This window comes from Taudactylus pleione, unplaced genomic scaffold (genome assembly GCF_031769625.1).
Source record: "Taudactylus pleione unplaced genomic scaffold, aTauple2 ptg000726l, whole genome shotgun sequence".
Classification (NCBI taxonomy): domain Eukaryota; kingdom Metazoa; phylum Chordata; class Amphibia; order Anura; family Myobatrachidae; genus Taudactylus; species Taudactylus pleione.
The window spans coordinates 3,565,957-3,582,658 of NW_028285128.1; the positions used below are offsets into that span (position 1 = coordinate 3,565,957).

At 42.5% G+C, this 16,702-nt stretch overlaps 1 protein-coding gene across 1 annotated transcript; it reads left to right on the forward strand.

Moving 5' to 3' along the window:
* The first annotated feature begins 1,262 nt into the window (after positions 1-1,262).
* Positions 1,263-14,288, forward strand: EIF3D (eukaryotic translation initiation factor 3 subunit D). Its single transcript, XM_088456905.1, has 16 exons — positions 1,263-1,425; positions 5,229-5,361; positions 5,571-5,616; positions 7,033-7,169; positions 7,404-7,489; positions 7,618-7,690; positions 7,763-7,884; positions 9,253-9,385; positions 9,502-9,649; positions 9,820-9,950; positions 10,719-10,804; positions 11,422-11,551; positions 11,648-11,790; positions 11,910-12,102; positions 13,260-13,353; positions 14,178-14,288. The coding sequence occupies exons 2-16, from the start codon at positions 5,239-5,241 to the stop codon at positions 14,189-14,191; spliced, it is 1,659 nt and encodes a 552-aa protein (XP_088313031.1). The 5' UTR covers positions 1,263-1,425; positions 5,229-5,238; the 3' UTR covers positions 14,192-14,288.
* The last annotated feature ends 2,414 nt before the right edge of the window (positions 14,289-16,702 follow it).

The window sequence follows — 16,702 nt, forward strand, 5'->3', positions numbered from 1 at the left end:
CAAATTTATTAATTGGTGCCTATGCCCACTTTAATGCCCTATTTCATGCCCCAAACCTTGTTGGGCAAGGCCAATTGCAAGTGGGTCATATGTAAGTGACCCCCCCTCTGTGGATTCCAAGTGTCAAATTTGTTGCCCAAGGCTAGTTAACCCTTGCACAACTACTTATTCAAATTTAGAAAATCTGGTCCCTGTGCCCACTTTACCACCCAATTTCATGGCCAAAAGCTTGTTTGGCAAGGCCAATTGCAAGTGGTTCATATGTAAGTGACCCCCATCTGTGGATTCCAAGTGTCAAATTTGTTGCCCAAGGCTCTTTAACCCTTGCACAACTACAGCTTATTCAAATATAGAAAATCTTGTCCTGTGCCGACTTTACCAGCCAATTTTATGCCCAAAAGCTTTGTGGGCCAAGCAAAATGCAATTTAAATTTTTGTAATACATACCATATTTTGTTTATTCAACGTAAACTTATTGATTCTATTTGATAAAAATGTTTTAATATAACATGTTCTGAATAAGAAGCTGGAAAATGAATAAAAAGCTGGAGCTCGAATAAAAAGTGAATAAGCTGGCCGAATAAGAAGCTAACTTCAGCCTCGTCTGTGAGATGACAGTTAGGAGCTGATTGGCTGGTACCTTATCACTTTTCACTATCTCCTAACACTGCTTAGTAAATAGACCCCTAAATCCCATATGAAGCCATCACTTGATCTTTCATTCATGCTGTCATCACTAGACCTAGCTCCTGCATCCATGCTGCCATCACTGGCTCTTATACGCTGTTACTACTAGATCTCTTGTATGCGGCATTCACTAGCTCTGTTGCAATCACCGGTCCCGAATCCGTAGGCCGCGGTTACTATAGAGTATTTTGCAGGTCACAAACACAATATAACAGGTCAGTCCTTTACGCTCTATATGGTTCTGGGGTTAATTAATGCGATTTTGAAGACACTCGACGCCGATAAATGATATATAGATAGTGGTAGTGTATAAATCCCTGCCATACATCAGTAAGCCCTGTTTGCGAGGTGTCAGCCACCACAGCCCACAGACTGGACGCTGCACTCTGTACGTCACATGCATTGCTCAGTCACACTCAGTACAGCGGAGAGGCTGCGGTCCTCCCATCACACAGACACGTATCCAAAACTCGATGGTAGTTGTGCTGCCTGCTCTCCCCGACTTCTATACGAACACAAACTTTATGGTAATGACATAACGTCGTGGCGTCCTCTCTACGACACTCCTGGCAAGTTCTCATACGGCTATTTTGCGACAGTACTGGCAGCTTGGCCTTGGTGACGTAAATCGGTCTTCCTTTGCTTTACCCAGCAAAAAGCCGGTACCAGCAGCGAGCAGGCTGGTGGTCGGCCTGGGAGGAATCCGTTGCCATCCGCTTAAAAGACCTGTGAGAACAGGTAAGAGGGTACCGGGCACGGTGGGAGGGGTCAGGCTGAGTGCATACGAGGGATATTGGTGTTAGGTCCCTGGAAATACGCATTAGGGACCATGGGCCCTGCTGTAAGTAAGCAGCTGAACGCCATGTCTGGAGCTCCCGGATATGTTATCGGGGACGTGTCCTGGTAACAGGCGCGTATTAACCCAGAGAGAGGCAACCAGGTGCAGCTCTGTAACCTGCACCGTGACTAAGAGAGAGTAAGGCAGATCTCAGAGCTCCTACAGAGGCTATACAGGCACTGTCCACAATGATTAATGCATGGGCCCCTATGTACACAGGCACTGTGCACACTGATAACAACATGGGCCCTTATGTACACAGGCCTTGTGCATGTTAATACATGGGCCCCTACACTGATAAATTCATGGGCCCTTATGTACACGGGCACTGTGCATGCTAATACATTGGCCCTTCTGTACACAGGCCTTGTGTATGCTAATACATGGGCCCCTACACTGATAAATTCATGGGCCCTTATGTACACGGGCACTGTGCATGCTAATACATTGGCCCTTCTGTACATAGGCACTGTGCACACTGATTATTACATGGGCCCCTATGTATGCAGGTGCTGTGCACACTGATTATTACATGGGCCCCTATGTACACAGGCACTGTGCACACTGATTATTACATGGGCCCCTATGTACACAGGCACTGTGCACACTGATTATTACATGGGCCCCTATGTACACAGGCACTGTGCATACTAATACATGGGCCCCTATGTACACAGGCACTGTGCACACTAATACATGGGCCCCTATGTACACAGGCACTGTGCACACTAATACATGGGCCCCTATGTACACAGGCACTGTGCACACTAATACATGGGCCCCTATGTACACAGGCACTGTGCACACTAATACATGGGCCCCTATGTACACAGGCACTGTGCACACTAATACATGGGCCCCTATGTACACAGGCACTGTGCACACTAATACATGGGCCCCTATGTACACAGGCACTGTGCACACTAATACATGGGCCCCTATGTACACAGGCACTGTGCACACTAATACATGGGCCCCTATGTACACAGGCACTGTGCACACTAATACATGGGCCCCTATGTACACAGGCACTGTGCACACTAATACATGGGCCCCTATGTACACAGGCACTGTGCACACTAATACATGGGCCCCTATGTACACAGGCACTGTGCACACTAATACATGGGCCCCTATGTACACAGGCACTGTGCACACTAATACATGGGCCCCTATGTACACAGGCACTGTGCACACTAATACATGGGCCCCTATGTACACAGGCACTGTGCACACTAATACATGGGCCCCTATGTACACAGGCACTGTGCACACTAATACATGGGCCCCTATGTACACAGGCACTGTGCACACTAATACATGGCCCCTATGTACACAGGCACTGTGCACACTAATACATGGCCCCTATGTACACAGGCACTGTGCACACTAATACATGGCCCCTATGTACACAGGCACTGTGCACACTAATACATGGCCCCTATGTACACAGGCACGGTGCCATTATGTACACGTATACACACTGATTAATACATGGGTTCCCATGTACACAGGAACTGTGCACACTTATACTTGGGCCCCTATGTACAGCCGTGGCCAAAAGTTTTGAGAATGACAGAAGTATTGGTTTTCACAAAGTTTGCTGCTTCAGTGTTGTTAGATCTGTTTGTCAGATGTTACTTTGGTATACTGAAGTAACATTACAAGCATTTCATAAGTGTCAAAGGCTTTTATTGACAATTACATTAAGTTTATGCAGAGTGTCGATATTTGCAGTGTTGACCCTTCTTTTTCAAGACCTCTGCAATTCTCCCTGGCATGCTGTCAATCAAATTCTGGGCCACATACTAACTGATGGCCGCCCATTCTTGCCTAATCAATGCTTGGAGTTTGTCAGCATTTGTGGGTGTTTGTTTGTCCATCCTCATCCTGGGGATTGACCACAAATTCTCAATGGGATTAAGGTCTGGGGAGTTTCCTGGCCATGGACCCATAATTTCTTTTTTTTTTTTTTTGTTCCCCGAGTCACTTAGTTATCACTTTTGCCATATGGCAAGGTGCTCCATCATGCTGGAAAAGGCATTGTACCTCACCAAACTGTTCTTGGATGGTTGGGAGAAGTTGCTCTTGGAGGATGCTTTGGAACCATTCTTTATTATCCCCGTTTTTTTTTACATTGACTTTTTGCACTGGCAAAAAGTCAATGTAATTGAATACGGGGATAATTGAAATAGGCGAAAATGACGTCATTGGCGATAAATTATCGCCGATAAAGACTTTTCGCCTCAAATTGAATACTGCCCTAAGTGGTAGAATCAGCAGTGCAGATATTTATAGATGGAGAGTGGCAGGGTGCTGTAGTGTCTTCCTAGTGGAGCAGTGATGTTGGGTGGATAAGAGTTGTTGAATGGCAAAGTTTAAAAGGCAGATGTAACAGTGGGGTGAGTGGAGATCAAAAAGATGATGGGCTTGGGACACCAAAAGGGTCTCAGGAGGGTTTTTGTGTGTGTCTGTGTGTGTGTGTGTGTGTGTTTAAGGTTAATCAGCAAAAAATATTCTTTGTGGAATATTCTGCTGCTGCTTCTAATCCTTTGTGTGGAACTTCCTTCAGCTGTGTGAATTTGTCCAATCTAGCTGTCCGTGTGAGCTGTCCCGGGGGTGCCTAACCCTCCCTTCCCCTAGCCTAAACCTGACCTCCCGGGGGTGCCTAACCCTAAGTCGTCCCCCCCTCGGGAATCCTAAATCGAATACCTTGACTCCAAAAGCCCCCCCACGCAGCTTTCCGCGCCTGGCTTACCATCGATCGGCAAGCAGGGTTTTTGGCACCCAGCGTAGGGAAAATGACAGGCGTCGGTTGACCCTTGCCGGGATTATACAGTCGGGAAGCCGACGGTCGGGATTCCGTCCATCGGCTTCCCCCATGTGGGTATCTGATGACCAGTGGTCAAGCAGAATGAATGGATTTCATACCTGTAGCTATCTTGGGTTATTCAAATAGTCACAAAACAAACTGATGGGGGATTATTATTAACAATTGCTTATATAGTGCCAGCAAATTCTGTGCACTATACTTTTGGGAACAAGAAGTAGTAAAACAAGACTGGATAATAACTGACAGACATAGGGGTAAGAGGGCCCTGCTCGCAAGCTTACAATCTATAGATTGACCAAACCTTTTTCTTTGATTGTGTGTTTAGTTATATAAATAATGTTGTACAACACACTTACAGTAATATATAACTTGTTACAGGTTGAGTCTCCCATATCCAAATATTCCGAAATACGGAATTTTTTTTGGCATGACTGAGATACCTTTTGGATTTTTGATGATTCAATGTACACAATCGTTGTCTAAGGCACAAATTATTCGACATATTGTATAAAATTACCTTCAGGCAGTGTGTATATGAAACATAAATGAATTTAATATCTGTTCACAAACTGTTTGAACCACAAAATTGAGTATATTGTATAAAATGACCTGCAGGCTGTGTGTATAAGGTGTATATAACACATAAATGCATTCTGTGTGTATATTTGGGTCCTATTCCCAAGATATTTCATTATGGTAGGAAATTATTCCAAAATACGGACTATTCCGTTATCCAAAATACCTCTGGTCCCAAGCATTTTGGATATGGGAGACTCAACCTGTAATGTAAGAGAATACATTACATATATTAGTAGTGGATAGTTTAGTGTAATAAGAACTTATTTTATTTTTATTTATTTTTTCCCTCAGGTCTCTCATAATGGCTAAATTTCAGGCTCCCGTGATAAATGACAACCCCCTGGGCTGGGGTCCATGTGCTGTACCTGATCAATTTAAGGACATGCCTTACCAACCCTTCAGCAAAGGAGATCGATTGGGAAAGGTGCCTTGTTTTCTACATGTATCACATAGTTTATATGAGTCTGACTGCATTTGTGCCCTTGTTTTAGGACATAGAAAAAGAAGTGAAAATATATTCCCCTGCTTTGCACAATAGCCTGTTATATCTACATGGGGTATGCGGTAACTTGCATTCTTCTACAGCTGTTAGCTGGAATAATAGGGTGTGTACTTCTTGTTTTTGTTGATAAGGTTGCAGACTGGACGGGCGCCACCTATCAGGACAAGCGATATACCAGTAAGTATAAGTTTTTCCATATTAGCCTCACACTTACGGAGAGTCAGCTCAGTGTGTCTCAGTACTGCAGTATACACAAATTCAGGGCTGGAAACATAATCATTGTATAAACTGTTATGGGAAGGAAACTGTTGTCTCTCATATATTCATTATAAAGCAATGTCTGTTTTATTCTGTACAAATTGGTTAATAAAAATAAATGGGATAGAGGTGGGGGATGGGGAGCGGGCTCCCATGCTGCTATTCTCACCAGGAGTCACTTTATTTAGTTTTATACCAATGACAAATATGGTAACACTGCACCAGGTAGTTTCTATGTAATTAGTTTGAGTAGTCGTAGGAAATATGCGTTTACTATTCGTTATAGATTTTTCTGATTATTAGGACATCCAATATGGAGCAGGAAAATCCTATTCTGGAATAGATGACTTGTGACCATTTTAATTATTAAGAGTTTCTTATATAGCGCAGCATATTCCATTGCGCTTTACAATTGTAAACATTGATAGAACAAAACTGGGTAATAACAGACAGATATATAGGTATGAAGGCCCTGCTCGCAAGCTTACATAACACACATACCTAGGGCTTAGTTTGTTGTAGTTTGTTGAAATAAGTCTGCAGTCCCCTAGATTAGGGAAATCAACATGTGGCTCTGCTGCGGGACTACACATCTAATGGCAAAACTGATAGGGCATGCTGGGATGTGTAGTTCCACAGCGATATGCAGTCGGGAAGCCGGTGGACCAAATCCCCAACAGCCGGCTTTCCGACTGTCTCATCCCGACAAGGGTCTAAAGACAGGCGCCTGTCATTAGACATACGCCGGGAGCCCGGCATCCCGATCAAAGGGACGCCGAGCGCGGATAGCTGCTGGGGGGTGGGGGGGTTAGGTTTAGGGTTCCCGAGGTGGACTTAGGGTTAGGCACAGGCCCCCCCCCGGGAGGTTAGGTTTAGGCTAGGGGAAGGGAGGGTTAGGGTTAGGCACCTCCCCGGGGGACTTAGGTTTAGGCGGCGGGGAAGAGGGGGGTTAGGTTTAGGCACCCCTAAGGGAGGGATAGGGGGTAGAAATAGGTTAGTATACACTTACCTTGGACGATTGGGATTTCCTCCTCTGCCGGGATGCCGCTGTTGGAATGCCAACAGCCGTGCATGGGTCCTGCGGTAAATCATACCAATTCCTCTACCGCAGCTACTGGGCCGAATGTTGTATACCCTTGCCCTAGACTGTAAGGTCTTTCACCCGCTTGGTTCTCACCCTGCACTCTCAATGTCTCTCATGTATAGTTTTGTTTTGTTTCTTTATATTGTATTGTTTGTTCATACCTTTATATTTGTTCCTGTACGATGCACTGGATATGTTAGTACCAAATAAATGAAAGATAAGAAGTAGTAATTAAATGATCATCTTTCCAGATAAGTACTCTTCCCAGTTTGGTGGCGGCAGTCAGTATGCATATTTCCATGAGGAGGATGAGACCAGCTTCCAGCTGGTGGACACCACCAAGATGCAAAAAACCGCTTACCAGAGGAATAGGCTACGCTTTGCCCAGGTAATATAACAGTAATGCAAGATGTTTTTGTGAGCTTTTATATTACCGGTAATAATGGGTAAAGATTGCGGGGTAGGCACTGAAGGAAACTCTTTTGCTGGTAGTGAAGAGAGAGTCTGGTGGTTTACGTTAAAGTTTTAAGTTTCATCACAATAGAGGATGATTTTAAATGGTTCTTTGTTGGACAATTATTTAAATTTTATGTTGATGTTTATTTTAATCTTTTACTTGCAGAGGAATCTGCGTCGCGATAAAGACAGAAGGAATATGCTCCAGTTCAACATGCAGACATTACCTAAGAGTGCCAAGCAAAAGGAGAGGTGAGTGGAGATTTGGGAGAACATGTGCAGGCGATTAAGTGGTTGTAGGCAGTGTATGCTTGGAATGGGTTAGTGTATGGTAGTTCTCCATTGCCACAAAATGACAAATCTATTCAACAATGTTACAGGGATCGTCTGAGACTCCAGAAAAAATTCCAAAAACAGTTTGGTGTACGTCAAAAGTGGGACCAAAAATCTCAGGTATGTGCTTATTCATTTTCTATTTTTGATGCATATTGGCGTTTTCGTGTTTTGACCCACTGTCTCCTATAGGCCCAGCTGAAACCGAGAGATTCCTCTGTAGAGGTGCGCAGTGACTGGGAGGTGAAAGAAGAAATGGATTTCCCCCGGCTGATGAAAATGCGATATCTCGAGGTGTCTGACCCAGTAGACATGTGAGTGACACTATAATGCTTCCCCATTCATACATTGTTGAACATCGAAAATAGTTGCATCAGGAACCTGAGTAGGGCAGGGTAATGTCTGACTTCATTACAACCAGTATTTATGTTGTGTGAGATGTGTAAATGTAATCAGAGGTATATATGTATTTCATAGTGATCACTCCTCCCCTTTGTGTTGTCGGATACAAGTTTGGTATAAGTATATATGTGTGGGATAGTATCCTATTGGCATTAGACGTACATAAAATGAACACTTCCATGTTTCAGGGACAAGGCGGGTGGGATTAATCTGTTTTGTATGTAAGCCCCCAATTTACAGGGAATATCTTCTTGTAAATAAAAACTTAGTCTACAGGTCGCTGAAAGTAAAATTTTCATGTATAAAGATAAGTAAAACGTGCACTGCCTTAGGCTGGGTATACAGTGTATCGTATGTTGTATAGTTCCGAAACGGAACGGAACAGTATATTGTACACATCGCATAGTGTGTATACCCAATCTGTCATTCCCGATGGTCCATCAAATGGGACAATGCAATGAGCAAAGTGGTGCAGTTACATGCAGCATGTAACGATACATTACACTATCGTATTTCGAATCGTGCAGTGTACGGTGCGCATGATTTATCTCTACATCGCATTGCACCATCGCTGGGTCGCACCATCATATGGAGTGTACCCAGCTATACACAGAGATCTATCAACAGCTGCTAAATAACGGATAATTATTACTTAAATCATATCATTGCATAGCCTATCTGGCATGCTTGTAGTGTCATTACTGGGCTGCATGCAACAATTATTTAAATTTTTTTAATGGACATAGCTTTGAAATTCGTGGTTCATTTCCTTTTTAAGCCGAACAGCCACATATCATATATAAAAGATAGTAAATGAACCTGTGTACAGGGTGCAAATTTTCTGTGGATTCCTCTGTGTTTTTTAAATTCTTACAACTGATGTATTTTTTTATAAATTTCATATAAGGCTAATTTTTATGAAAAATATTTATTTGCACTTTTGAAAACCTCACCTGATGCACTTATTGAGCCCCTCTCAAAGAAAGGGCATCATAGCAATAAGACTCAAATAGTCTGTTTATATACCAGTGTTGTCTTATTTAATAAATTATTATTTTATATCATATGTTTTATGTAGCACTTTACTACTACATTCACGCTTCCTACGTCAGTCGCTTAAAGACCTCGTGTGTGTGTGTGTGTGTATATATATATATATATATATATATATATATATATATATATATATATATATGCATATTGTAATATAATTGGCTGTTAATATTGCTTAGTTTTGGAATATTTATTTTATTTTTATTTTTTTTTTCTCCCAATGCCAGAGAGTGCTGCGGAAGCATAGAATATTATGACAAAGCTTTTGATCGAATCACCACAAGAAATGAAAGACCATTGAAAAGCATTAAGAGGATCTTCCACACTGTGACTACAACAGATGACCCAGTTATCCGAAAGGTGAGAACCGGCATTTTATATTTTTACCCTGACCATCTATTTCATTGTAATCCCTCCAGATCTGAATTATCCTTCTCTTATGTTTGACGTAATGTATTTATTTTGTCCGTCCACAGCTGGCTAAGACCCAGGGCAATGTTTTTGCCACTGATGCAATTCTTGCCACCCTCATGTGCTGCACCCGTTCAGTCAACTCTTGGGACATTGTAGTCCAAAGAGTGGGATCCAAGATTTTCTTTGACAAGAGAGACAACTCTGATTTTGGTGAGAATCATGATCTTTGTTTTATTGGTACCATATTTAACGGATATGGATAGGATATATTTAGAACTCCCTCTTTTTGTGGACTGAAATGTTAGCAGTCCTTAGCTGGCCAAACAATTGTATTTACTGTCGTATTAAGTCCTTCCTGTCACTTCCTTTTATGTCTGTAGATCTGCTGACAGTCAGTGAAACGGCCAATGAGCCCCCGCAGGATGAGGTCAACTCCTTAAACTCTCCCAGAAATCTGGCCATGGAGGCCACATACATCAACCACAACTTCTCCCAGCAGTGTCTACAAATGGTGGGTTTGATGGGAGTATAACCATTGTTTGAGGGCTAAAAATATGCTTTCTAGTGTTTATTTAATAACATGGCACAAAAGGCAATTGAAACCCAGCGCAGCCAGCCAACCTAGCAGCAGTGACCCAGTAAGATGTCCTCTTGCACCACAAAACGTGTTATGGCAAGTGGTTCTCCATGTCTTTGTCATATGATTGTATACTTCCAGCCAGTAAATATCTATCTCTAGAAGGTATTCTGTACATGGAGCCGAATGTCTGCTGGATTATGCCTGGTAATATTCCCGATCTCTAGTGGAATGTTATGCTTCTGGTGTCAAAGTTGTCATAAATATTTCAGATATTCCAAAACCTAGAGTAAAACGTCCCATCATAGCTAGTCATTTTATGTGTCTGTGTTTAGTCTCACAGCCCGGCTGAATATATTGGTGGGTTCAGGAGGACCAATTGGAATCTGCAGTCACTGGCACTAGGCCACACACCCCTGTTCTCCAGCCAGTGACCAGAAATGTAGTGCTTCTTCAAACGGACCACTAAATCCAAAATATAAAGTTGTCTGATGTGTTGGAACCACTAATAACGTTCACCAATGTGTATGTAAAGCTTCCCTTACACTGAGTATTTGAGATACTTGACGTGGTATTTACAGTCCAAGCTTCGTTAAATGTTTTCTGCAGAAAGTATCTGTCCTCATGGTCCTTGTCTCAGGAGCACCAAGTTTCAGACCTCGTTACTGAATCTTCTCTCTTAATGCTGATTTCCTTTCACAGGGCAAAGAAAAGTACAAATTTCCCAACCCAAACCCCTTTATAGAAGATGATGTGGACAAAAATGAGGTGGCCTCTGTCGCGTATAGGTAAGTTTCCACCACACTGCTGCAGCAAGCACGGTGCCTCATTTGAGAAGCACTATGTCCAGTCAGCTAAATTCACCTGTTATATATTGTATTTTAGATTTGGCGAATGCCAGGTTGAAGGGACTCTGCCATCTCCCTGCCCTTACACTTACCCTAGTCGCACCTTCCAGCAGTTCCTACTACCATCTCTTTTGTCTTTTGCAGTGGGAGGCGTGCTCCCATTATGCATGTCGTTCTCAGGAGCTGCCATAGCTGTTTATAAATACTGGATTCTGTTTGTAACCATTCCAGGCCTTACAGTTCTGTCAGATGAACGATGCGCGTTCCCGAAGGTCAGATAACGATATCTGACATCTGATGTGTTTGCAGTCAGACTTGGATGATTCCATTCATTTTAATGCAGTCAAAAATCGTTAAAATCGTTCATCTGACAAATCTGACCGTGTGTATGCTCCATTAAACCTGATTTTTATTATGGAATACTGGTGAAAAGATTTGGAATCTCAAATCACAATATTTAAAAATCTATTCTATGCACTGGCATTACTTCTGGAAGAATATATAAAGTTGCCTCTAAAGGGGATCGCCTGGCTTCATTCTCTCCGTACTATTTACAGGTACCGGCGGTGGAAACTTGGAGATGACATTGATTTGGTGGTGCGGTGTGAACACGATGGAGTGATGACTGGTGCAAACGCAGAGGTGTCCTTTATAAATATCAAGACCCTAAATGAGTGGGACTCCAGAGTAAGTGAAGCCGTTATTAGAATTCCTGCAATTTACTATGCAAATCACGATAGCATTGTGGGGTATTGCTGACACATTTCCATTCATCTGGTCCAGCACTGCAATGGGGTGGACTGGAGGCAGAAGCTGGACTCCCAGAGGGGAGCAGTGATTGCCACGGAGCTGAAGAATAACAGCTACAAATTGGCCAGATGGACTTGCTGTGCTTTGCTGGCTGGGTCAGAGTACCTTAAATTGGGGTGAGTTTCCCCAAAGATGTTCATCTACTAAGCACTCTTTAAATCTTTAATGCTGACCTATGGAAAATAAAACATTGTGGGTTTTAATTTTTTTTATTTATTTTTTCTATTTCTTTAAGGTATGTGTCCCGCTACCATGTAAAGGATTCATCTCGCCATGTAGTCCTTGGCACTCAGCAGTTCAAGCCCAATGAGTTTGCCAACCAAATTAACTTGAGCATGGAGAATGCCTGGGGAATCTTGCGCTGTGTGGTTGACATTTGCATGAAGCTGGACGAAGGCAAATACCTGATCTTGAAGGACCCCAATAAGGTGAGTGCAGACATTGCTGCAGTAACTGGTCTCTAGGTTCTGGGCAGGCTATATATATTTTAGTTAGGAGGGGGCTTTCGTGAACAGAGAATTATTATCCCCAGCAGGCCATGTTTTGAGGTTGTTCTAAATTAGGGGTGGGCAATAAGCAGCCCTCCAACTGATGTTGAACTACACATCCCAGCATCCCCCCCAGCAGTTTTATATGGGACGTGTAGTTTTACAGCAGCTGGTGGGCCCTTATTGCTCACCCTTGTTCTTAAAGATAATCTGTAGAGGGACTACTGGCCCATTCCATTACAATAAAGGGGCCTATCCAATACCCAACTTTGTGAACAATCCGACCAAAACCAGGAGATTTTGGTCACATAGTTCACAAAGTCGTGTAATGGATAGCTGGCAAGGACCAGCGATGCGCGTGCACGCTGGGTCCTTGCCCTCTCCGACTATCGAATGAACATGCCCGTCAACCTGACGAAACTCGTCAGGTTCGGCATGTTCAGGGATAGAAGGTCTAGCTCATTCACTGAATGACGTTCAGTGAACACCGTTCAGTGTGGGCACCACACCTCTGCGACCTGAAGGTCTGAACGCTGGACGTTCAGACTTTCATGTCGCGTAGTGGATACCCCCTTAACTGTGTATGGGTAACTACAACAAATGGCAGGTCTATATGAGGTTTTTGGTTTCTTTGTTTTACAGTCGCGTTGAAAACAGTCCCTTTTTCCACACCGGGGAAGGAGGGTTAGAGTATGGGTTGGGAAAATACCAACCGTTCTTATGGGTGTTGGGATTCTGGCTGTCGGGATGCCGCTGTTGGTATTCTGAACAGCGGCATCCCGACAACCGGGATTTCAAGCCCAACCTGTTAGCGGATATTGTATAAGCATTGGATCCTAGCTAGATAGGCTTTGAGAGCCACACCTCAGGTCCTTTCTCTGTGATTGTAAGAAAATCTATGGCGTGAAATGGCTCTTAACAAAACACAGATAAAAGATTGTTCTGACCCCTAATTATTCCTACATTAATGAGCCATTTCTCCTATCTCAGGATTGTAAAATGTACATTACTGTGCTCCTTGCACAGACCATTCTTATTGTGTTGCTCCATGTTAGCTATATTCATCTACAGTCTCTTGAACTGTTTCTCTCTAACAGCAAGTTATTCGGGTATACAGCCTGCCTGATGGCACATTTAGCTCAGATGAGGATGACGACGATGATGATGAGGAAGAGGAGGAGGAAGTGGAAGGTACAAACAGCAGCGCATTTACATTTTACCAATCACATTTTCTTCCTACAGCAAAAATCAATATATATGTGTACACACACACACACACACACACACACGCGCGCAAGGCTATAAAAGGGATGGATGCCGATTTAATCTTTTTATCATTTAGGATGGGCTTATAGATTTTTAAAAATACTATAGGACTGGAGTATTTACAGTTAGTACTGAGGGTCATTTATTAACATTGGATTCCATATCTTTACTAAAACCATAGCCATTAATAAAATGTAATTGTCTAACTGTACTAAGGGGATAAAAATTGCTTTTCGGTTGCTGCGATTTTAGTGCTTATTGATGAACGTTAATAAATGGCCATTTAAAGTGTTATAACATCCATTAATTACGCTCTGCAAATGGCTACAATTGATGGGTGTCACAAATTGACAGCATGAAAACTATTGCCTTCATAAGGAATCTTTGTAATGAGGGCTTTAGCAAAACAGTACCCTGTTCATCATGTTCTATATTCTGCCTCCAGTACAGTTAGCTACATCCTCCAGATTGTATGTGTCAGCTTCAAGACCTATCATTAATACTAGGGTGCATGCTCTGTTTCCTGATGGGGGAAGTACTATAGACTGTAAGAAACACTGATCCGTTTGATAGGCGATCATTAGCACCACAGCAGTTTATTCTTTAGTGTGTTTTTTTTTATTTTTTATTATTTAATTCTGCTAATGCTGTAATTGTAGTTATCACTTGTACCTGATGAGCAATAACACATAGCACACCAATATTATGTGCAGAATTAGTGTTCTAATTCCATGCTTTTCTACTTGCAGAGGAAGAGAGCTAAGAACATGGATGTATTTGAACAATCTCTACTCAATGTCATCTCGCACAGGCCTTGAACAAGATCTATAACCGACCAATAAAGATTATATACAGACTTAGCCTGCCTTGTGTTTAGCGTCATTTCAAAACTTGTGTTCTGCTGCCATTTTACTTTTGTTTTTTGTGAGTCCACTTAATATATTACACTTTTTTTCTAGGATCAGCAGTTGCATATTACCAGCAAGAGTGTTTTCTTACCATATGTTTTTATTAAATCACTGCTTGATGTATGCCCAAATTAAAAATGTTTTGGATACATCATCTAGCAGTGTATATCACAAAGTTTATCTTACTTTTAGAATTTTTCCTTTCATTAATGAAGCTCAATATGTACTCTTGCATATGCCAGGGACTAATTGCAGCCAACTCCCTAACCACATGGGAATTCAGATCCTCCGAGCAGACCGCTTTACTACGTAGTGTCAACATGTCTCTATGTATGCTCTTTCTATTGCTGATGATCACATCAGCGGGAATAGAGTACTCTACTATAAGAAGCACCCTTCTTGTTATCAGTGTATGTTTGTACTTGGCTAAGAGTATGCAAAGTTAAAGGGATGAAAATAAGAGTGGAACTTTTTTATATCATTTTTGTTGCTTGTAAATAAATGGGGCAACCAGTGACGACTAAGTTGCTATATATAGTTTGTAGAAACTAGTCCTAGTTATTTTCAGTGACTGGTGTAGATGTATGAAGCAGTGAAGAGAGTGGAGAAGTTGCCCATGGTAACCAATCAGCTTTGAGGTTGCATTTATCAAGTACATTCTATAAAATGATGGGTAGAACATACAGTACATAGCTTTCACTGTACATTGTATACAGTGCATGATTGCAGTGCACTGTCTGTAACCGATATCCAACTAACTAATATTTCTGTCTTGGTGTTCAAAGCTAACGGTCTTATTCACAAAGATTTCTGCTGGAGGTGAATTTACAAAATCTGCTTAATACTTTAATCAATATTTTATTAATGTTTGGAATTTTATTGCTTTTGAAGTAAGATTTCGACAGAGTTCAACAACAAACTCTGGGAGGTCCTTAAATGTCAAAAAAGGGACTGGGGATGTATGTAGTTTGAATGAAGAGTGTATTTCAAAGATCAGTAACTTTAATGGTGGAATTATGTTTTCTTAAACTCCTGAACCATGAGGCACGAAGAATGATAGACTTTCAACACCATTCACATTCTGGGCTGCCGAAACATCACATTGATTTGAATGTGTGTTTGTGTATGGTATATTTTTTCATCACTCCATAGGGGACACAGGCAGAGTCCATGGGTAGAGAGTGGAGAAGGAGGAGTCCGGGCACAAAAGTATTAGTATTGTGTTACCGCAGGACCTGTACCACTGTACTTTCTCCTCAGGTTTCAGGACCACGATGGACTCTGTCTGGTGTTTTGCAGTTTCGTAGCCAGAGGGTCAAGTCAGCCATGACTTTCATCTGGAACAGGCTTGGGCTACCGCTCTCACAGGTAAGGTTGCAGTTGGTTAACAGACTTTCAACCATAGGGCTACTAGTGTCCCTACAGGGGCCCAGCTGCCCCCAGTTGTACCGTCTCAGGGTACCTGCCTTAGGACTGCTATGGATCAGTTCTTCTTGCATTTAGTGCAGGTGTCTGCATCTTTCTAGCAGAGGCTGGACAGGGTCTGCCCTTCAGGTGCAGACCCTCCAGTCGAGCTAGTTCTGCACCCCTGTCCGGTTCTGATTCACTAGGACATTAGGTCTAATATTTCAGATGCTGAGACCATCGTCTATCCCGGTGGTCTCCCTACCACAGATGGATATAGCAGCCCTGTTTTAAGGTTGTGAGAGCTGTTCTCTGCATCAAAGATGCCGAGCAGGCCCCTAAGCCTAGCGTTCCGGTCTTCAAGCGCCAGTACAGCCATGGCCAAAAGTTTTGAGAATGACACAAGTATTGGTTTTTACAAAGTTTTGCTGCTTCAGTGTTGTTAGACCTGTTTGTCAGATTTTACTATGGTATATTGAAGTAACATTACAAGCATTTCAAAAGTGTCAAAGGCTTTTATTGACAATTACATTAAGTTTATGCAGAGTGTCAATATTTGCAGTGTTGACCCTCCTTTTTCAAGACCTCTGCAATTTGCCCTGGCATCCTGTCAATCAACATCTGGGCCAAATACTGACTGATGGCTGCCCATTCTTGCCTAATCAATGCTAGGAGTCTGTCAGAATTTGTGGGCTTTTGTTTGTCCACCTGCCTCTTGAGGATTGACCACAAATTCTCAATGGGATTAAGGTCTGGGGACTTTCCTGGCCATGGACCCAAAATTTCGATGTTTTGTTCCCCGAGCCACTTAATTATCACTTTTTGCCTTTATAGCATTGTTCGTCACCAAACTGTTCTTGGATGGTTGGAAGAAGTTTTTCTTTATTCATGGCTGTGTTCTTAGGCAAAATTGTGAGTGAGCCCACTCCCTTGGCTGAGAAGCAACCCTACACATGAATGGG